At 34.8% G+C, this 25,000-nt stretch overlaps 1 protein-coding gene across 3 annotated transcripts in view; it reads right to left on the reverse strand.

The window, feature by feature from the left end:
- The window catches only part of LOC135208140 (lachesin-like), a 149,437-nt gene that overhangs the window by 39,314 nt on the left and 85,123 nt on the right, over positions 1 to 25,000 (reverse strand). For all 3 annotated transcript variants that reach the window (XM_064240300.1, XM_064240295.1, XM_064240292.1), the window contains exon 2: positions 23,243 to 23,576. In XM_064240300.1, the coding sequence (XP_064096370.1) occupies positions 23,243 to 23,309 (67 nt within the window). In that variant the 5' untranslated portion in view covers positions 23,310 to 23,576. The remainder of the gene's footprint in view (positions 1 to 23,242; positions 23,577 to 25,000) is intronic.

Consider the following 25,000-nt stretch of genomic DNA (forward strand, 5'->3'; position numbering starts at 1 on the left):
GCAGGCTTTTTTGCCTGAACCAGTTAACATATCCTTGGGATAACTTTGCCCTGTGAGATCGGATACCATGACCTGTAACTAAATTATTATTATTATTATTATTATTATTATTATTATTATTATTATTATTATTATTATTATTATTATTATATTATTATTATTATTATTATTATCATCATCATCTTGCAGTTTTTCTCTTGGTGTCAGAATTTTTTTTTAATGCCAGTATTTTTTCTTGGCCAGTTCTGAGTTGTTATATAGATTTATTTTACATTAATTCCCTGCTGCCCTGCCCTAAATGAAATGGATCGTAGTAAGTTTATTGTACATTGTGTTGCTATCATTTCCAGGTCCGTTTTTATAATAATTTTTCTGGAAAGTGTTTTTCCATGAATAAATTAAATTTTCATTTAATATATCTACGATACGATAAATTTAAGTTTGACTAAATCATGTAAACGTGTCCTTAGGACCGTAGGAGGGATAGTGCTATCAGTGCACCTCACGCTATGCACTATACACATTACTTGAGGTTCTTTGTGGCGTCGCTTCGGCCCCTAGCTGCAACCCCTTTCGTTCCTTTTACTGTACCTCCTCTCGTATTCTCTTTTTTCCATCTGACTTTCCACTGTCTCATAACAATTGTTTCAACATTATTTTCAGCACCGGATGATGGGAAATTTGTCACCGTCCGGCCACGTCTGAACGGAAATTTGGCACCGTACGTGTCTGAACAGAAATTTGGCACCGTCCGGCCATGTCTAAACGGAAATTTGGCACCGTCCGGCCATGTCTGAACGGAAATTTAGCACCGTCCGGCCATGACTGAACGGAAATTTGGCACCTTCCGGCCATGTCTGAACAGAAATTTGGCACCGTCCGGCCATGTCTGTACAGAAATTTGGCACCATCCGGCCATGTCTGAACAGAAGTTTGGCACCGTCCGGCCATGTCTGTACAGAAATTTGGCACCATCCGGCCATGTCTGAACGGAAATTTGGCACCGTCCTATTTTTTGGATGGACAAGATGGCATCTAATTAGTTTTTATTCCTGTTAGTATTAGTTAATGAAGAAAGAATGTTCTTCGAGAAAAATTTATATATATATATATATATATATATATATATATATATATATATATATATATATATATATTGTAACTTAGTTGTCATTAATTTCTAGATTATTTGAGTTTTTAGATTTTTAATGTTAAATATTGAAGTGTTGTATTCTTTCTTTATTAGCTTTTTGTCTCCTCACCGGTGGTTTTCTTGCTGTTTGTTGTTGGCTAACGACTGTTTTATATTTTCAAGTTGTGTTGGTTACGTAGCTGCACTCCTTCGTTATCCGAGGGATGGAGGTTTACTCTTGGAGGAGTTTGCCTCAGTGTGTTTCTGAGCCTCCAACCTTGAAGGGCACGACTATTGCTGTTGGAACTATATTTATTCCTCGCCATATTGCAGAGCTACGTTTTGACGCTGTATAGCTTATTGGATATCCTTACTCTGTAGCAAGGATATTTTATTCTTCAATTTGTGTACTGCCCTTGGTTCAGTAGAAGCCAAGGGGACCTCTCTGTCCCAAGGTAATAAGTTATACCTATATGTATTTATTGAGATTACGGCCATTGATCATCTGCTAACGTCATTAGTGGAGCTTGTGAAAGCCTACCAACACCATAGTTTGGGATCAGTTTTCCCTGCCACCCAGTTTAAGACTCCAGACGTAGAGTTTGTTATTGTCCTTCAAGAGGAGACCTATAAAGTCGTTTGAGGAACTTGTCAGGGATATTTAGATTGTATTTGTTAGGATATTCTTACTTTTCGCTTGCCTCCTCCTTTCTGGACCCTCTCCCCTTTTTGTATGTATGTGTTGATGACATGTCTTTAATTGTGTAATTGTTTTCTTTTGCAGGAAGATAAGAGTGAGTGTTTCTCATTAAGTAATGTATTATTGAGGTTCAGGTGTTATTTCTGTCTGAAACTTATGTATTAAAATTAAGTATTTTTTTGTGGTATTTTCTTTGTCCCCTTGAATTGACTTTGCACTCTTATTGAAGTTGGATAGTATTCCACCATTTGTGGGCTTAGTATGGTGTTTTGGTGAATACTGCTTGATAAAAGTTTAGTGTTTTATGTGGTGGTCAAACCAAACATCACAAGCGGCGACCGTTTTGACAGGATCTTTTGTTCCTAAGTATTCACTGGTGTATGTGCAAAGTTAATTCTTGGGATTTTTTTCAGGCAGCATATTTTCACCTCCTCGTGTTTTTCTTGTGTAAATTCAGTGTTATGTGTGAATAATAGTAGTCATTATGGTTGTTAACGTATTAGAACTCCTTAGCGGAGAGGGGTGGCAAGAGAGGCTTGCAGAGTTGAATTGGGAGGACTTAGAAATTGTAGCGCAGCATTTTGAATTAGAATATGAAGTGTCCATAAGAAAGGGTGTATTGCTATTGCAAATTTATGAATATATTAAAACTGTAAAGGCAGGTGGGGAACAAGAAGTGGAACCTGATAAAGGAATGTTGTCTGTAGAAATTTTGGATAGGCAAATTGCTCTGAGCCGGATGGAGTTTGAAATAGAAAAGTTTAAGACAGACGAAAGAGAAAAGGAGAGGCAGCATGAGATTGCCATAAGAGGCACAGGTTCTTCTTTCCCTCCCCCTTCCCCAAATAGGTCAGTAACGCCTGCCATTAATTTAACACAGGCTCTCAAATGTGTGCCTAAATTTGAGGAAAACAATGTAGCATAGTTTTTTGTATCGTTTGAGAGGATTGCAGAAAGGTTGGAGTGGCCCCAAGAGTATTGGATCACTCTTATACAAAGTAAATTGGTTGGAAGAGCTCAGAGGGTGTATGTAACTCTGGAGGAGGATCTGTCATCAGATTATGAGAGTGTGAAGGCTATTGTCTTGAAGGCCCATGAGTTAGTCCTGAACCCTACAGGCAACGCTTCAGGAAATTAGAAAAAAGTAGGGAGCAAACCTTTGTTGAATTGCAAGGTCGAAGGAACAATATGCTAGTGATTGGCTCAAGTCCAAGGAAGTGGTGGATTTTGAGAAATTGAAGGAATTAATTTTGGTGGAGGAGTTTAAGAGGTGTGTGCCGGATAGATTGAAGGTTCACCTCGAAGAGTTAAAACTTGAGACCGTTCAGGAGGTAGCCATCGCTAGTGATGAATATTATTTGTCTCATAAGAGTGAGTCAGGGGGAGAAACGACAAATGTGAAGTCTAGTTGGGTTAAAGTAAGTAGGAATAATAATTCTAATAATAATAATAATGCTAGGATGCTAACCAGAAATAGTTATTGAGGTAATAATCAGGGTAATGCTAATACTAATATTAATTTTTCTCCTAACAGAGGTAATAGGAGATCTAATTTATATAATCCAGAGAAATTGAAGACATTGACGTGCTTCTTTTGAAATAAGAAGGGGCACGTAAAGAGCTTGTGTTATGCGTTTAGAAAATCGCAAAAGGCTGATGGTAGGCCAGTGATGGGTGTGGAAAAGAGAGAGAGAGAACCTATCCCAACAAGGTCCACTGACCAATGACTACATGGCTGTTTTGAGAAGTAATTGTCCAACGGTAGTGTCTCGTCCACAAATTCGTCCGAGAAAAGACGAGTACGTATTTTGCGTGATACTGGAGCAGCTCAGTCTTTGATCCTTAGGGAGGCATTGCCAAGTAATTTTGTTCCTGAAAGTGAGGAATTCGTGTTATTGTCTGGTTTTCCTGATACGGTAAAGTCTTATGCTATTGAAAATTTTAATTTAATTTGCCCTTCCTTTGTAGGGAATTTGAAACTGGCCATCGTTGATAAATTTCCTGTTAAAGATGTTGATGTTGTGATAGGGAATGATGTTGCTCTTAAGAATAATAACTATCCCATATTGATAAATCCTGATAGTGAGGTAGCAGTAGTTACTCGTTCTAGTGCTAGAATTGTTGACGCTTCAGAGTCAACCATTGATCTAGATTTAAGTAGTTTAGAACGTAGTGATAGCGTAGTTGTAGATCTTGGGATTTTGAAAGACAAACTGAATTAGACCACTGAAGAGCTTATCAAAGCTCAGAAAAAGGATTTTCGGGATCTCCCTATTGAGTCAGGTGAGGTGTCTGATATAACTGGTCCCAAATTTAAAATAGTCAATAATATTTTATATAGGTTGAGTAGGCCTATGGAGGCTGATAATATTGATCATGAAATTTTGAAACAGATAATGGTTCCATTTGTTTACAGGAATGAGTTGATATCATTGGCGCATAAAAGTGGTTTGGCCGGGCATTTTGGCATTCATAAGACTTCCGGCAAGTTGCTAATGAATTATTATTGGCCCAAGTTGAAGGCGGACGTAAAGAAATTTGTCAATAGCTGTGATGTCTGTCAGAAGGTCGGTAAACCCAATCAGCTTATTCCAAAAGCGCCTCTATGTCCCATTCCATTGGTTTCTGAACCTTTCAAGGAGGTCATTATTGATGTTGTTGGACCATTACCAAGGACTCGCAGTGGAAATTAATATATTTTGACTATCATGGATAGGATGTCTCGATACCCCGAGGCAATACAACTAGTACTATAAAAAGAGTTAAAATTGTAGATGTACCTATTGACTTTTTCACCAGGTTTGGGATGCCTAAAATAATTCAGTCGGATTGTGGTTCTAATTTTGTTAGCAGGTATTTCAGAGATAAAATGGCAGAGTTAAATATAAAACATGTAACCTCTTCTCCATATCATCCAGAAAGTCAGGGAGTTTTGGAGAGATTTCATCAAACCCTGAAATCTATGGTAAAGAAGTATTGTTTGAACAATGGTTCTGAATGGGACAAGGAATTACCTTATTTATTGTTCGCTTTTCGTTCTGTCCCAAGTCAGTCTTTAGGTTTTTCGTCTTTCAGCCTTGTGTTTGGCCATTGTGTTCGAGGTCCTCTCGATGTTGCTCGAGAGTCCTGGGAGGGAGACGTCCCTGAGATCAATTTATTAGATTATGTCTAATCTAAGCGATAAGTTAACCAAGGCTTGGAAATTTTCGGATGAAAATTTATTGCGTAGCCAAAAAAGAATGAAGTACTTTTTTGACAGAAGGTCTAAAGCACGTGACTTTGCGGTAGGCGACAAGGTTTTGGTTTTGTTACCCATTCCAGGAAATCCATTGAAAGCTTCTTTTTCAGGCCCTTGGAAAATTTTGAAAAAAATGAGTGAAATCAATTATTTAGTAGACTCCCGAGAGAAGGAAAACTTTTCAGCTTTGTCACGTAAATATGTTTAAGACATATAGAGAACGGGAGAAAGTTATACCCGGGGCATCCATAGGGGATGCTGTAGTTTTCGAGAACGATAACCTTTTTTCTTTTTCAGAGGGTGAAAGTATTGATGATAATTGTTTTAATGGAAGTGGATGGCGTTCGGATAATAAGAATTCTTTGGAAAACTTTTCTGGAATGGTTTCTCATTTAAGTGATAGAGAACAAAGGTCTTTAAAGAAATTGGTATTTAATTATAAAGAATTATTTTCGGATGTACCGGGAAGGACTTCTGTCCTTGAGCATGACGTGGACATAGGTAGCGCCACGCCTGTGAAACGAGCTCCTTACAGGACCTGATTGAACCTAGCCAAAGTCCTTGGTCATCACCTGTTGTATTGGTAAAGAAACCCAACGGGGATTTCAGGTTATGTTTTGATTACCGTAAATTGAATGAATTGTCTAAGAATTGAGGATTGTATTGATCGTATGGGTAAGGCCAAATACATTAGTAAATTCAATTTGCTGAAAGGTTATTGGCAGGTTCCTCTTTCGAAGCGGGCAAGGTCCTTGTCTGTTTTCGTAACACCGCAGGGACTGTTTCAATGTAAAGTGATGCCGTTTGGTATGAAGAACGCGGCTGCTACCTTTCAGAGGTTAATGAATACTTTAGTCTATGGTTTAGAAGGGTGTGTTGTTTATATTGAAGATATTGTTATTCATAGTGATGATTGGGAAACGCATTTAAAACGTATTAGGGCACTGTTTGAGGTTTTGAAGAAAGCAGGTTTAGTAATTAATTTAAAGAAAAGTGAATTCGCAAAGGCGAGGGTTGTATATTTAGGCCATGAAGTTGGTGATGGTAAAGTTGCTCTTAAGCAAGCAAATATCGAAGTGCAGGAGGGATGTCAGGAAATTCCTTGGTTTGGTAGGGTACTACCGAAGGTTTGTTAGGAATTTTTCTGACATCGCCGATCCTTTGACTAATCTCTTAAGAAAGAAGGTAGCTTTTGTCTGGACTGATGAAACCCAAAGGGCATTTGACAATCTGAAAAGAGTACTACTTAATTTCCCTGTCTTGAGGGCTCCTAATTTTGACCTTCCTTTTTCTCTTGCCGCAGATGCAAGTGACGTTGGTGTAGGAACGGTGTTGTTGCAGAATGACGAACAGGGAGTTGCTGATCCTGTCGCATTCTTTTAAAAAATGTTGTCCTCCGCCCAACGTAGGTATTCCACTGTGGAGAAAGAGACTCTTGCTTTATCTCCTCCACAGATACACCTATTAAGGTCTTGACGGATCACAATCCCCTGACCTTCATCAGCAGATACAAGAATAAAAATCAACGATTGATGAGATGGAGTCTCATGCTGCAAGAGTGGAATTTAGAATTTTCCCACATCCCGGGAAAAGATAATATTGTTGCTGATTTTCTCTCTCGCAGCGTTGAATAGTGGTTGTTGGCAGAGGGCTTTGCAGTTATTGAAGGTAGTATCTGTATCGTTCTAATTTCGGTGTGTGTGCTGTTGAAGTGGGCACGTAGTGAGTAGAAACAAATGTATATTTAAGATTTATTAATCATGGTTTCTTTACAGAGGGCGATAATGTTTAGGTGTAGTATACGGATTATTTAAAGTTAAAAGGTGAGGATGATCACTGGTAACTGTTAATGGTTGATTAATTGTGGTCTAAGGTTTTGAAGTGTCAGGTACGATAAAGTTTATACTAAGCTAAGAAAAGAGATAGGCACTAATCCGGTTATTCTATATTTTTAGGGTAATAATTACGATTCATCCATTTTGTGTGTTTGTTTGCGCAGGGGAGTCTTGTGGTGGTCTTCTCTGTATCGTTCGGTGTGGGTGTATGTATTGGACACTATGGTGATAAGTGTGATATAACACTGGAATAGACAGTGGTTTTTGAGCCGAACATATATTGATAGTGAGTGAAGTGTATCCCTGAAATTGGACAGTGTATTGAGTGTGGAAAAGGTTATTGCCTTTGGACTATATAAACAGAATCCGGTTGTTAGAGCAATGACTCGCTCTTAAGTTTAGTAATGGTGTGAGTGATGAGAAACTCTTAGGTTGGGTATTTATTTACTGGATGGTGATGTTGACAGTTTCTGGTTTTGGAAACTTTCCCTGTGAATAGTATTAAGCTTATGATGTTGTTGGTATTTGTTTTATCCTTATATGCTGCTGTCCTTGTGAGCTGCTATCCTTGGTACTTGCCACCCACTTTCCTTTTGTTTAGGTCATGTTTTTGATGAGAATATTTTGCTCTTTGCAGTTTTGCATGAGATCATCTATTTTTGTTTAATGACTATTTTTTACTTATTTTATAATTTCAGTATGTGATAACCATTTATTTTAAAACCCATTGGTCTATGTATTGCTTCTTTATTGTGGTTTGTTTGTTATTCGAGTTCGGTAAGCAAAGGTGATTGTAGTTAAATGTTGACGTACTTTTAAATTTTTTTTTTTTTGGAAAAAAATTTTTTTTGTCGGGTGAGGAGGTGTAACTTAGTTGTCATTAATTTCTAGATTATTTAAGTTTTTAGATTTTTAATGTTAAATATTGAAGTGTATTCATTCTTTATTAGCTTTTTGTCTCCTCAACGGTGGTTATCTTGGTGTTTGTTGTTGGCTAACGACTGTTTTATATTTTCAAGTTGTGTTGGTTACGTGGCTGCGCTCCTTCGTTATGCGAGGGATGGAGGTTTACTCTTGGAGGAGTTTGCCTCAGTGTGTTTCTGAGCCTCTAACCTTGAAGGGCACGACTATTGCTGTTGGAACTATATTTATTCCTCGCCATATTGCAGAGCTACGTTTTGACGCTGTATAGCTTATTGGATATCCTTACTCTGTAGCAAGGATACTTTATTCTTTAATTTGTGTACTGCCCTTGGTTTAGTAGAAGCCAAGGGGACCTCTCTGTCCCAAGGTAATAAGTTATACCTATATTTATTTATTGAGATCGCGGCCATTGATCCTCTGCTGACGTCATTAGTGGAGCTTGTGAAAACCTACCAACACCATAGTTTGGGATCAATTTTCCCTGCCACCCAGTTTAAGACACCAAACGTAGAGTTTGTTATTGTCCTCCGAGAGGAGACCTATAAAAACGTTTGAGGAAGTTGTCAAGGATATTTAGCTTGTATTTGTTAGGATATTCTTACTTTTCGCTTGCCTCCTCCTTTCTGGACTCACTCCCCTTTTTGTAGGTATATGTTGATGGCCTGTCTTTAATTGAGTAATTGTTTCCTTTTGCAGGAAGATAAGAGTGTTTCTCATCAAGTACTGTATTATTGAGGTTCAGGTGTTATTTCTGTCTGAAACTTATGTATTAAAATTAAGTATTTTTTTGTGGCATTTTCTTTGTCCCCTTGAATTGACTTTGCACTCTTATTGAAGTTGGATAGTATTCCACCATTTGTGGACTTAGTATGGTGTTTTGGTGAATACTGCTTGATAAAAGTTTAGTGTTTTGTGTGGTGGTAAAACCACACAGCCATATATATATGTATATATATATATATATATATATATATATATATATATATATATATATATATATATAATTATATATATATATATATATATATATATATATATATATATATATATATATATATAGTATATATATATATAATATAAATATATATTATATATATATCATATATATGTATATATATATATATAATATATATATAATATATATAATATAAATATAATATATATATAATATTTATATATATATATATATATATATATATATATATATATATATAATATATATATTTGTAATATATATATATATATATAATATATATTATTAAATAATAATAGTATAATCTAAGTATATATATATATATATATAAAGATATACATATATATATATATATATATATATATATATAATATATATATATATATATATATATATATATATATATATATATATACTATATATATATATATATATATATATATATATATATATATATATATTTATATATATATATATATATATATATATATATATATTATATATATATATATATATATATATATATATATATATAGATATATATATATATATTATATATATGTAATAATATATATATAATATTATTATATTAATATATGTAATATATATATATATAATATATATTTTATTTATAATATATATGTTTTATATTAATATATTTATATATATATATATATATATATATACATATATTATATATATATATATATATATATATATATATATATATAATATATATATATATATATATATATATATATATATATATTATATATATATATAAATTATATATATATATATATTATATATATATATTATATATTATATATATATATTTATTATATATATATATATATATATATATATATTATATTATATATATTATATATATTATATATATATATATATATATATATTTATATATATATATATATAATTATATATATATATATATATAATTATTATAAGTATATATATATATATATTATATATATTATATATATATAAATTATATATATATATTTTATTTATATATATATTATATATATATTTTTATATTTATATATAAAATATATATATATATATATATATTTATATATTATATATATATATATATATTATCTATTTATATATTTAGGTATATATATATATATATATATATATATATATATAAAGGAAGAGGTGTCCAATCCGACGACAGTCATGTACACGTGTTTTATTATTAAGAAACGTTTCATGTTGTCACCAACACATCATCAGTCTGGAATTGAAATTCAACATTAAAATAAACTTAAAATTTACAAAAGAAAATAAATAAACTTAAAAATTACAATAAAATAAAAAAGAATAATCAGAACGTTAAAATAGGGAATGAGAAGAAAACTACTTATTCATAAAAAAGGAAAGAGCTGAGTGACTAAAAACGGTAGGTTTGCATACAACGTAAACCTCACGCCAGAGAGAGAGGAGATGACGAAGTCTTGGAGTTTAAACTAGGTGAAAGGTGCTTAATAAACAATGACTCAAGGGTAGTTAGATTACATAAATGAAGCCCATCCTAACATTAAATTTACGTTGAAAAATGAGAAAGATGACTCCCTGGCCTTTTTGGATATAAAAATAACTAGAGATAACCACCTTTTCAACACAAGTGTTTTTAGAAAGAGTACCTTCACTGGGCTTGGAAACAACTTTTTTAGCTCGTGTTTCCGTAATTTTAAGATTAATGCTATATCTACTTTGGTTTTTAGGGCCCTTCGGTACACATCTGATTGGCTTTCCTTTCATCTTGAAGTCGAGTTTCTTTTAGAATATTTTGTTAAGAACCCGTTTCCGAAAAAGCTGGTTTTTAACATTATTAGTAAATTGCTAACGAGGTATCTGTCAGCACCCACCCTTAATTTTAATGTACCTAAGTTAACTATGTATGCACCCATCCCATTTATTCATTCAGACAGTTTACGTGTAAAAGTTAGAAATATTATTGAAAAGGAATTTGGTTTTTTGAAACTTAATCTTATTCCCATGAATCCACAAAAAATTGGAGGGTTTTTTAATTACAAGGACAAATTACAGGATTTCATGAAGTCCAATATCATATATAAATTTGAATGCCCAAGATGTCTTGGTATTTATGTTGGTTCTTCACGGAGACTGTTACAAGTCCGTTATTACAGCCATTTGGGATTAAGTTATAGAACTGGGTCCAGAATCTCTAATCCCGAGTTCTCTAATATAAGAATACATGCTATGAGTTGTAAGGTTACTATCGAAAAGAAACATTTTTCTATAATTGGCACCACAAAGCAAACTACCCATCCAACTACCCTTGAGTCATTGTTTATTAAGCACCTTTAACCTAGTTTAAACTCCAACACTTCATCTCCTCTCTCTCTGGCGTGAGGTTTACATTGTATGCAAACCTTACCGTTTTTAGTCACTCAGCTCTTTCCTTCTTTATGAATAGGTAGATTTCTTCTCATTCCCTATTTTAACGTTCTGATTATTTCTTTAAATTTTATTGTAATTTTTAAGTTTATTTAATTTCTATTGTAATTTTTAAGTTTATTTTAATGTTGAATTTCAATCGCAGACTGATGATGTGTTGGTGACAACATGAAACGTTTCTTAATAATAAAACACATGTACATGACTGTCGTCTGATTGGACACCTCTTCCTTTATATTTATGGTTTTCCTGATGTGATATATATATATATATATATATATATATATATATATATATCATATATATATATATATATATATATATATATATATATATATATATATATATATATATATTTGTGTGTATGTGTGTATTTATATATAATCCAACAATGACAATGTGTATATATATATATATAGTATATATATATATATATATATATATATATATATATATATAATATATATACATATATATAATGTATTTTTTGGATTATATGAACGCAGACACACACATATATACACATATATACAGATATAGATGATATTTTTTTTATAGGACGTACTTTCTTCATTAACTGATATTAACAGGAATAAAACCTCAGAAATACTAGATGCCTTCATGTCTATCCCAAAAAATGGGACTTGAGATTTATTTCAGATAGTCGTTCGAAGAAGCAGTTAAGACGCACACACACACACACACACACACACACACACACACACACACATATATATATATATATATATAATATATATATTATATATATATATATGTATATATATATAAACTTTTGGATTTCCTTCTTTCGGCATGAATCATTTTGTTGACGTGACGTTTCTCTTCGGAAAGTGCTATCGATTCCCTAGTCAGTTGATAAATTTTTCTGTAGTAGCTGTTGAATTTTATTTCTTCCACTGCAACAAGAATAAACTTTTTAGTGAGAGAGAGAGAGAGAGAGAGAGCCTATTCCTTCAGAGATTTTGATTGTCAGTTCGAGAAGGTCACGGAGACTATGTCTTTCATAAACGATTTTGACTGTCAGTTTAGAGGTGTCAAGGAACCCAAGATTCTTCTCTTACAAGATTCTCGACTTTTCGTTGAAGAACGTCGGAGATCTTGACTGTCTGTCGGAGATGGTGTTGACCGTCAACGTGGTGAGATTGTCCCTAAGGCTTCGCTTGCCAGCTTGAGTTCTTGTAGCTCTTTGTCTGCCGTTGGTAATTTCGTCTGACAGCTTGAGAATGACATGGAAATGTGTTTGTATTAGGCAATTTTGTCTGTGAGTTTTAGAATGGCATAGAAGTCGATGTCTGTCATCGGTAACTTTGGCTGTCAGCTTGAGAATGGCATATAAATCTTTTTCTGTGTTTGGTAATTTTGTCTGTCATTTTGGGGATGGCATAAAAGCCTCTGTCATTGGTAATTTTTTCTGCCAGGTTCAGATTGTTTGTAATTCTGTGTCATTGGTAATTTTGTTTGCTAACGTGAGAATGGCATGGAGCCTAGTGTCTGTCATTGGTAATTGTGTCGTGTCTGTCAACTTGAGAATAACATGGAAACATGTGTCTGTCATTGGTAGTTTTGTTTGCTACTTGAGAATGGTATGGAAGCTTCTGTCTGTCATTGGTAATTATGTTTGTCAGCTTGAGAAAGGCATGGAAGTCTATCTGTTTTATTTTTTTTCGTTGTTCATCAGCTAGAAACACGGGTCTCGATTTTGTCATAAAGATTCTGGCTTTCAGGGACTTATATGTAATAATTATGGACATTACGGAGCTTTTATGGAACCTATTGAATGCTATTGATTCAAATTTAGCCATAGAGAGAATTAACGGATAAAGAACCAGCATAAGTCTTGGGGATTTTAAATATTGCAAAACCCAAATCTTGCCATCAATAATATCTTGAAAGTTATTTCAAAACTTACAGAAATCAGTCCCCTGTGAAATTAAATATCAGATTTTAAATTTAGTCCAGAGTTATGGCTGAAACCACAACTTGGTGACAGGTTAGACCTTATATTTAACTATCTCTTTCTATTTACATTAAGCGTTTCAACGCGATGCAAAAGCTTTGGATTTCACTGAACAGCCCAGAAGAGCCATTTCCTTTTTTAAAAAATTATATAAACCTTGAAATATTTTCTATTATGTACAAAACTTTGTCTCCAAAGATGGCGCTTATTGGGTTAGATTTAATTTTCTGTGTTCTTATATACATTTTGCCTCTTTTAATATGTATTTCATTTTCTTTGGCCATAAATTACCCCTCATTAATTGATACAATATATAATTTTACACGTTAAGGGATTAGATTTTATATATGACTGCCTTTTGTGAAACACCTGAGGAAATATTGAAAAGAAAAATAATTACAATTATTTATATTCAAATCACGAATCTAGTTTTAATTCGTTGCTCGATTATAAAAAATCACAGCTGTATATACATACGAAAGTAAAGAATTATTATTAATTAATTATTATTTAATTATTATTAATTATTATTTGTTATTATTATTAATTATTGATTTATCATTTATTATTAATTTATTTATCATTATGATTCTTATTATTACTTATTATTTATTATTATTATTATTATTATTTTATTATTATTTTATTATTATTAATTATTCATTATTAATTATTAATTATTATTTTATTATTTTGTCTTATCACACAGTCCTCCAATTCGACTGGGTGGTATTTATAGAATAGGGTTCCGGGTTGCATCCTGCCTCTTTATTATTATTATCATTATTAATTATTATTATTATTATTATTATTATTATTATTATTATTATTATTATTATTATTATTATTATTATTATTATTTATTTATTTTTTCTCTATCACAGTCCTCCAATTCGACTGGGTGGTATTTATAGTGTGGGGTTCCGGGTTGCATCCTATCTCCTTAGGAGTCCATCACTTTTCTTACTATGTGCGCCGTTTCTAGGATAACACTCTTCTGCATGAGTCGTGGGGCTACTTCACGTCTAGTTTTTTCTAGATTCCTTTTCAGGGATCTTGGGATCGTGCCTAGTGCTCCTATGATTATGGGTACGATTTCCACTGGCATATCCCATATTCTTCTTATTTCTATTTTCAGATCTTGATATTTATCCATTTTTTCCCTTTCTCTTCTCTTCAATGGTCTGGTGTATTATTATTATTATTATTATTATTATTATTATTATTATTATTATTATTATTATTATTATTATTATTATTATTATTTTGTCTATCACAGTCATCCAATTCGACTGGGTGGTTTTTATAGTGGGGGTTCCGGGTTGCATCCTGCCTCCTTAGGAGTCCATCACTTTTCTCACTATGTGCGCCGTTTCTAGGAGCACACTCGTCTGAATGAGTCCTGGAGCTATACTTGGGCATCTAGTTTTTCCAGGTTCCTTTTCAGGGATCTTGGGATCGTGCCTAGTGCCCCTATGATTATGGGTACAATTTCCTACTGGCATATCCCATATCCTTCTTACTTCTCTTTTCAGGTCTTGATACTTGTCAATCTTTTCTCTCTCTTTCTCTTCAACTCTGGCGTCCCATGGTATTGCGACATCAGTGAGTGAGACTTTCTTCTTTATTTTGCCAATCAACGTCACGTCTGGGCTGTTTATTTTTTCGCCCCGCCCAATTTGTTTAGAAGCTCCTCGTCACTTTGGAATTTAACGTCTACGCTGATGAGGTCGAAAGTCTTTTTTTTTTACATACAAATATAATTTGATATATAATTGTGGATGTTTTTAAACAATTCGTTTTTCACGAGACTGTGAATTTCTTAACAATTATTAATATTATTATTGTTGTTATTCGTAAAAACCCCATAATCGCGTGAGTCACTAATATGTTGAAGAAATTCACAATTGTGTAAGCGTAAATATTATATAAAAAATGCATATACAAAACGAGAGCGGTTGAGAACCTGCTCGATCTTCCTTCTCATCATTGGTTGAAGAAGGAGGATCGAGCTCTCGTTTTGCGTACATTTTTAATATATATAATAATTACTCCATTATTATTATTAATTATTATTATTATTATTATTATTATTATTATTATTATTTTTTTTTTTTTTTTTTTTTTTTTTTTTTTTGCTCTATCACAGTCCTCCAATTCGACTGGGTGGTATTTATAGTGTGGGGTTCCGGGTTGCATCCTGCCTCCTTAGGAGTCCATCACTTTTCTTACTATGTGTGCCGTTTCTAGGATCACACTCTTCTGCATGAGACCTGGAGCTACTTCAGCCTCTAGCTTTTCTAGATTCCTTTTCAGGGATCTTGGGATCGTGCCTAGTGCTCCTATGATTATGGGTACGATTTCCACTGGCATATCCCATATCCTTCTTATTTTCTATTTTCAGATCTTGATACTTATCCATTTTTTCCCTCTCTTTCTCTTCAACTCTGGTGTCCCATGGTATTGCGACATCAATGAGTGATACTTTCTTCTGACTTTGTCAATCAACGTCACGTCTGGTCTATTTGCACGTATCACCCTATCCGTTCTGATACCATAGTCCCAGAGGATCTTTGCCTGATCGTTTTCTATCACTCCCTCAGGTTGGTGCTCGTACCACTTATTACTGCAAGTAGCTGATGTTTCTTGCACAGGCTCCAGTGGAGGGCTTTTGCGAATCATGCCTCTTTTTGTACTGGTTCTGTGCAAGTGCCGGGCATTCACTTGCTATGTGGTTTATGGTTTCATTTTTCGTATTGCACTTCCTACATATGGGAGAGATGTTATTTCCGTCTATCGTACTTTGAATATATCTGGTTCTTAGGGCTGATCTTGTGCCGCTGTTATCATTCCTTCAGTTTCCTTCTTTAGCTCTCCCCTCTGTAGCCATTGCCAATTGTCATCGCTGGCTAGTTCTTTAGTTTGTCTCATGTATTGTCCGTGCATTGGTTTGTTGTGCCAGTCCTCTGTTCTTTCTGTCTTTCTCCTGTCTCTGTATATTTCTGGTCTTCGTGTACTTTTATTAGTCCTTTCTTCCCATGCACTCTTTAGCCACTCGTCTTCACTGGTTTTCAGATATTGCCAGTGCTCTGTTTTCAATGTTGACGCAGTCCTCTATACTTAGTAGTCCTCTCCCTCCTTCCTTTCGTGTTATGTATAGTCTGTCCGTATTTGCTCTTGGGTGTAGTGCTTTGTGTATTGTCATTTGTTTCCTGGTTTTCTGATCTATGCTGCGGAGTTCTGCCTTCGTCCATTCCACTATTCCTGCGCTGTATCTGCTTACTGGCACTGCCCATGTGTTTATGGCTTTTATCATATTTCCGGCGTTGAGTTTTGACTTGAGTATCGCCTTGAGTCTCTGCATATATTCTTTCCTGATCGTGTCCTTCATCTCTTGGTGTTTTATATCTCCTCCTTCCATTATTCCCAGGTATTTGTATCCTGTCTCATCTATGTGTTTGATGTTGCTCCCATCTGGTAGCTTTAACCCTTCAGTTCTCGTTACTTTGCCTTTTTGTATGTTGACTAAGGCGCATTTTTCTATTCCAAACTCCATCCTGATGTCCCCAGATACAATCCTTACAGTCTGGATTAGGGTATCTATTTCCTTGATGCTCTTACCATACAGCTTGATGTCGTCCATGAACATCAGATGGTTGATTTTGTTGCCTCTTTTCTTGAGTTGGTACCCGGCATCCATCTTCTGTAGTACTTTTGTCATGGGAATCATGGCTACTACGAAGAGTAGTGGGGACAGTGAGTCGCCCTGGAAGATCCCTCTCCTGATATTAACCTCTGCTTGTCTTATTCCAGAGCTTGTAAGTATTGTATTCCAGTTGCGCATTGTATTTTTGAGGAAGCTGATGGTATTTTCCTCTGCCCCATATATTTTCAGGCATTCTATTAGCCATGTGTGTGGTATCATGTCGAAGGCTTTCTTATAGTCTATCCATGCCATGCTTAGGTTGGTTTTCCTTCTTCTCCCTACTGTTCTTCATTACCATTTTGTCTATCAGGAGCTGGTCTTTTGTGCCCCTACACTTCCTTCTGCAGCCTTTCTGTTGGTAGGGGATGGTGTTTGTCTCCTCTAGGTAGTTGTATAGCCTTTCACTGATGATACCTGTTAGTAACTTCCACATTATTGGTAGGCAGGTGATAGGCCTGTAGTTACTGGCTATATTTCCCTTACTCTTGTCTTTTTGTACTAAGGATGTTCTTCCTGTGGTCATCCATTTGGGTGCTTGGTGATTTGAGATACAATGCTGGAGTTGTTCTTGCTATTCGTGGATGTTATGGGCCTTGAAGTTTTTTGAGCCAGTATCCATGGACTTCATCGGAACCTGGGGTTTTCCAGTTTGGCATTTTCTTTAGTTGGTGTCTGACTGTGTCTGTCGTGATCTCTGTGAATCTTTGTTTTATTCTCCCTGTTTCTTCTTCCTTGACTTCCTGGAGCCATGTTGCATGTTTGTTGTGTGATACCGGATTGCTCCATAGGTTTTCCCAGAGTCTCTTACTTGGTTCGGCTTCAGGAATTTCTGGGTGGTTGTCTTCCCCTCTTAGTTGGCTGTATAGTCTTTTCTGGTTGGTTCCGAATAGTTTGTTCTGTTGGTATCCCTTATTCCTGTTCATGTACCGTTGGATCTTGTGTGCTTTGGCCTTAAGCCTCTGTTTTACATCTTCTATTGTGTTGTTTAGTCCCCTCTCTTGTACTTTGTATTTCTTGTTGAGTTCCTCCTTGTTTTCTTGCTTCTTAGCCTTTTTTCTGCCATCTCTTTCAGTTTACTCAAGTCAGATCTCATCACCATGATTTGCTTTTCCAGGCGCCTTTTCCAAGGAGGTTGCTGTTTTGGTTTCTGTCGGGTTGGTTGTGACGGTGGTGTTGTGTTCGAATCCCCATCAGTTCTGCTACTAATCTTGCTCCTGCATATGTCAAGTTATTTGTTTCTGTGATACTGGTGGTGTGTATTAGGTCCATTATTTCATTGACCTCACTTGTTTTCTCCCTTAATTTCTTGGTGTTGTAGGCTTTCATGGAAGGGATCTTTGTTCTCTCTGTATCTGGCTCCATCCATTGTCTAATCTTTTCTACCCATTCCGTCCTCTCTGTTACTTCGTCGGTGTTTCTTCGTGTGTCGTTGTTTGATACTTCATCCTCCCTGTCGCCTTCTGTGGCATCGTCTCTCAGTTCGTCTTCGTGTAATTCGTTGTCGTGTGACATTTCCCTTTCCAGTTCTTCTCTTTCTGTTGGGGAGAGCCAGTTCTTTTTCTTTATGTTCCTTACTTGGTCTGCCAGCCTCTGCTCTGTTTGGGGGGTGTTATTCCTCTCATTCCAGATGTTGATCAATCTTCTTCTATATCCTCTCTCCGTCGGGTTGCTTCTGATGTAGCATCTCCATATTTCCTTTTTTTATTTTCTTCTCTTGTCCATTTCTTCCTTTTTGCCTCTGTAGCTCCAATCTCAGGCTGTTTGATTACTTTCGTTATGGGTGATCAGTTGCTGGATGACGACCTCCAAGTACCTGACCGTCTTCCCCTTCAATTGGGTTGAATACCTGGTTGCCGGACGAAGCTCCTCTGTTGCCAGAGGTTCCATTTACGTCGTTGTCGTTTATTCCTTCATTTCTTTCCATCATTGCTGAGTTTTGCTATTTAACCCATAGCTGGACCCTACCCCATCAGGGATAGGTACTCATTTACAGCTGAGTAGACTGAGGAAATTATGGTGAAGATCCTTTCCCAAGGAATCAACGCCGAGGAGAGCGGTCACCCATCCAACGACTGACCAGCCCCAATGTTGCTTAACTTGACTTAAGTCTATTGAAGACCTAACCAACTCCTCCACGGCGCCACATTTATTATTATTATTATTATTATTATTATTATTATTATTATTATTATTATTATTATTATTATTATTATTATTATTATTGGGATTTGCTGTTCACTCTTTTTATTTTTTGGTGCAAATGGATTCCGTAGTGCAAATGGATTCTGTAGTATCTTTATTTTGTGCAATGTGTTTCCTAGTAATTGTTCATCTCTGTTATGTCCATGGAAAAAAAAATGCGCCGAAGTTTCTTCGGCGCAATCGAGTTTTCTGTACAGCGCGTAATTCTATAATACTCAGCCACGGCCCAGGAAACTCTCAGTCGCCGCCCATGATAATTATAGAGATGCCAAACGCACGTTCGTGGCTAACGTCAACCTTAAATAAGATAAGAACTACTACTGAGGCTAGAGAGTTGCAATTTGATATGTTTGATGATTGGGGGGTGGATGATCAACAAGCCAATTTGCAGCCCTCTAGCCTCGGTAGCTTTTAAGATCTGATGGCGGCCAGAAAAAGTAAGGACTGACAGACAATTAGCCATCTCAATAGTTTTTTTTTTATATACCGAAATCTAATTTCTTTTACAGAAAACTCGTTTCTTCTACAGAAAACTTATTTCTTGTGCAGAAATCTAACTTCATTTACAGAAGTCTAACTTATTTTACAGAAAACTAATTGCTTGTACAGAAATCTAACTTATTTTACAGAATACTAATAGCTTGTACAGAAATCTAACTTCTCTTACAAAACGCTAAACTTTTGTACAGAAGTCTAACTTCTTTTACAGAAGACGAATTTCTTATACAGAAGTCTAACTTCTTTTTACAGAGAATTAATTTCTTGAACAGAAATCTAACTTCTTTTACAGAAGACTAATTTCTTGTACAGAAGTCTAACTTCTTTTACAGAGAATTAATTTCTTGTACAGAAATCAAACTTCTTTTACAGAAGACTAATTTTGTTGTACAGAAGTCTAACTTCTTCTACAGAAAACTAATTGTTTGTACAGAAATCTAGCTTCTTTTACAGAAAGTTAACTTCTTGCGCAGAAATCTAACTTTTATTTACAGAAGACTAATTTCTTGTACAGAAGTCTAACTTCTTTTTCAGAGGACTAATTTCTTGTGCAGAAATCTAACTTCTTTTACAGAGAACTAATTTCTTGTACAGAAATCTAACTTTTTTTTTTTACAGAAGACTAATTTCTTGTACAGAAATCTAACTTCTTTTATAGAAGACTAATTTCTTGTACAGAAATCTTACTTCTTTTACAGAACACTAATTTCTTGTACAGAAGTCTAACTTCTTTTACAGAAAGTTAATTTCTTGTAGAGAAGTCTAACTTCTTTTACAGAAGACTAATATCTTGTACAGGAATCTAGCTTCTTTTACAGAAAGCTAATTTCTAGTAGAGAAGTCTAACTTCTTTTACAGAAGACTAATTTCTTGTAGAGAAGTCTAACTTCTTTTACAGAAGACTAATTTCTTTTGCAGAAACTAAAACAGAAAATAGTCAGTTCAGATTTTGTTAATCATAAGAGAATAACGCGAAGCTCAATATTATCGTATTTTAGTCACGTGACATAAAACAAACTACGACACACCTTTAGCATCTCAAAAGAAATTCTAAAGCATAGAAGAAACTCAGACATTCCGAGAAAATAAATGAATTTCTTTCAGCGTCTGAAAAACGAGTGAACAGCAATCAAACATTAAGACATGAATACGATAATACGATATACAGATAGAGAGAGAGAGAGAGAGAGAGAGAGAGAGAGAGAGAGAGACCAGCCCAGACGTAGCTGGGAATAACTTCGACAGAAATACGTAGTGTTATTAGACGTCGAACAGACGAATTCCGGAGGGGCAAAGAAACTTAAAAAAAAATGCTCTTGAAAAGAACCGAGAAATCGGAATATGATAAGCAAAGGGGAAGAGAGAGAGAAGAGAGAGAGAGAGAGAGAGAGAGAGAGAGAGAGAGAGCAGCCTAGACGTAGCTTGGAATAACAGATGAAAATACATAATGTTATCAGAAGTCGAACAGACAAATTCCGGAGAGACTGAGAAACTTAAAAGTGACAATAAAAAAAAGCTCTTGAAAAGAACTCAGAAATCTGAATCACTTATTCAAAGGCAACCAAAATGTCAGACAGGAAAAGTGCGCCTTTTGGTTAAAGGGTAGAGATGTGTAAAATACATTTACTTTTCTTTTTATTTTACAACGAAAGGAACAGATCTACCCTGTTGCGTTTATAGTTACAGGGTTTTGAAAGATGTATTCTGAACCTTCTTTATGCAGGAGAGAACTTTTGGTGGCTTCTGATTCGATATTTGTAAGCAGTGTGGAAAAAGAATCTGTATATATATATATATATATATATATACTATATATAATATATATATATATATATATATATATATATAATATATATTATATATATATATATATATATATATATATATATATATATATATATATGTTACAGGGAACATGTAAAATGACCAATTCGCTTAGGAACACAGCGAAATACATTTGACTCCCCATGGGCTAATACTATACACCGCAAAACAGCGTAGATGAATCACTGTTTCGCCTATTCCCTGTAACATTCCCTGTAGACCATTTATAGTGTCAAGCATATTTTGTGTAGTCCTACCTCTTATTTCCCATTATTATGGTCCCCCAAAAATGTAACTATTCATTTCAAAGTTAGTATCTACCGCTAGTTAGTATTATTGCAAATTATGATTTTAGCCATATTTGAAATACTCTGATATCGCCAGCCATAAGGCTCATTTATTTATTTTCATGCGAGAGAATTGCATAAATGTTATTTAAAATAAATAAAATATATTGAAATTTAATGATAATCGAAGGAAATATATACCTATATATTTTGAAGATCATTTTATCAGTCTACAAGCTGCTTGGTAACGCTCATTCCCGTGTCATTTTCCGTTCACTAGCGATCTCACGCGGGCGGAAAAACGCCCGCGGGAAATAAAATACCCCCTGCTGGTAAATAAATTTCGCTCGCATGCCTGAAAACAATCGGGGGTCCAGCCCCCTTAAAAAAATACGCCCCCCCAAAAAAAAAAAACCGTGACATATGACAACAGTCGTTGCCATATTTTTCTCCCGTCTCTTTTTTCCCTACAAAGCAAAATCCATATGGAGTTTGGTGTTTCAAAAAAAAAAAAAAGCCAGATATAAAAAAAATCACCGGAAAAACAAATGGAAATAGTTGTTGTATGCGCGGGTGTTGTTGCAAATTTTTTTTTTTTTTTTTTTTTTTTTGCGTGTAATACGTTCGTCAGTATATTACACAGTGGCTTTTCACCCCCATAGACTGCTTGATTACATCCGTTGGGCCCCCCCCCCCCCCCCTCCCCCTACCCTTCCCAATCTCTCTTGGCCCTGGCCCCCTCCCCGCCCCGCCCCCGCATGAGTAGCGCACACACACACACACACACACACACCAATTCCAAAAGTTTTTATCATACTCTGAGGATTTGCAGACGGGTTTTGTTCTCCCATTTTGTGTGTGTGTGCGTTTGTTTGTATGTGTGAAAGAGTAAGGACAGATCATATACGAATTTTCGCCAATGATACGCTAGAAACACATACATAAGCAAACAGTCGAACATTTACAAGCATATATACAGAAACGTGCATTGATTTATCGAGTACACACACACACACACACACACACACACATATATATGTATATATATATATATATATATATGTTATTATATATATTATATAATATACATATATATATATAATATATATATATATATATATGATATAATATAACATTATTATTAAATACATATATTATATATATATATTATAGATATAATATTATATATATATATATATATCTATATTATATATCCTTAAATCCACGGTAGAGGGGTTGAAGGATATTCTCAAGCACGGGTTGCTTCGTGGCACATTAGATAGTATATATATATATATATATATATATATATATATATATATATATATATATATATATATATATATATATATATATATATATTCAGATATCCCGCTGACCTAACCATAATTTTGAGATACAATTCAAATGAGAGAGAGAGAGAGAGAGAAGGAGAGAGAGAAGAACGAGAGAGAGAGAGAGAGGAGAGGAGAGAGGCTCCAAACCCTTTCAACTCACCTGCCATGGGAGCCAATCCCGTAAGAGCTAGGAACACCAGCCATACAGCTGGTTCGGCTGCGACCATATTGACTGAAGAACCTCGGTTAGTCGTCACTAGCGAAGAAATGAGAGTCCTCTGCTTGTCATCTCAGTCATCTCTCGTCATCTCATTCATCTCTCGTCATCTCATTCATCTCAGGGCGACGAGATGAGAAGCGGTGAGTCTGCGATGGGGGGTGGGGCTTCTAGAGGCGCGTTGGTCGTGCATCCCTTTTGTTTACTGGGAGCGTTCGGTGCCTTTTTTTTGTTGTCTTTATTTTTTATTTCTTTATTTTTTTAAATTCATCGTAATCTGAAAAGTGAATGAAAAATGGATTAGTAAAATATCTGTTTATTATTATTATTATTATTATTATTATTATTATTATTATTATTATTATTATTATTATTATTATTATTATTCAGAAGATGAACCCTGTCAATATGGAACAATCCCACAGGTGACATATACTTAAAATTGAAGTTTCTAGATAATATGGTATTCAGATATTATTATTATTATTATTATTATTATTATTATTATTATTATTATTATTATTATCATTATTATTATTTTATTATTATTATTATTATTATTATTCAGAAGCTGAACCCTATCCATATAGAACAAGCCCACAGGTGCCAAAAACTTAAATTCAAAGTTTCCAGGTAATACGTTATTCAGATATTATTATTATTAATTATTATTATTATTATTATTATTATTATTTTTTATTATTATTTTTTTTTTTTTTTTTTTTTTTGCTCTATCACAGTCCTACAATTCGACTGGGTAGTATTTATAGTGTGGGGTTCCGGGTTGCATCCTGCCTCCTTAGGAGTCCATCACTTTTCTTACTATGTGTGCCGTTTCTAGGATCACATTCTTCTGCATGAGTCCTGGAGCTACTTCAGCCTCTAGTTTTTCTAGATTCCTTTTCAGGGATCTTGGGATCGTGCCTAGTGCTCCTATGATTATGGGTACGATTTCCACTGGCATATCCCATATCCTTCTTATTTCTATTTTCAGATCTTGATACTTATCCATTTTTTCCCTCTCTTTCTCTCCAACTCTGGTGTCCCATGGTATTGCGACATCAATGAGTGATACTTTCTTCTTGACTTTGTCAATCAACGTCACGTCTGGTCTGTTCGCACGTATCACCCTTTCCGTCCTGATACCATAGTCCCGAGAGGATCTTTGCCTGATCGTTTTCTATCACTCCCTCAGGTTGGTGCTCGTACCACTTATTACTGCAAGGTAGCTGATGTTTCTTGCACAGGCTCCAGTGGAGGGCTTTTGCCACTGAATCATGCCTCTTTTTGTACTGGTTCTGTGCAAGTGCCGGGCATTCGCTTGCTATGTGGTTTATGGTTTCATTTTTCGTATTGCACTTCCTACATATGGGAGAGATGTTATTTCCGTCTATCGTTCTTTGAACATATCTGGTTCTTAGGGCCTGATCTTGTGCCGCTGTTATCATTCCTTCAGTTTCCTTCTTTAGCTCTCCCCTCTGTAGCCATTGCCATGTGTTATACACTGGCTAGTTCTTTAATCTGTCTCATGTATTGTCCGTGCATTGCTTTGTTGTGCCAGTCCTCTGTTCTGTCTGTCATTCTCCTGTCTCTGTATATTTCTGGGTCTTCGTCTACTTTTATTAGTCCTTCTTCCCATGCACTCTTGAACCACTCGTCTTCACTGGTTTTCAGATAATGCCCCAGTGCTCTGTTCTCGAT

Source organism: Macrobrachium nipponense, chromosome 11, assembly GCF_015104395.2.
Source record: "Macrobrachium nipponense isolate FS-2020 chromosome 11, ASM1510439v2, whole genome shotgun sequence".
NCBI lineage: Eukaryota > Metazoa > Arthropoda > Malacostraca > Decapoda > Palaemonidae > Macrobrachium > Macrobrachium nipponense.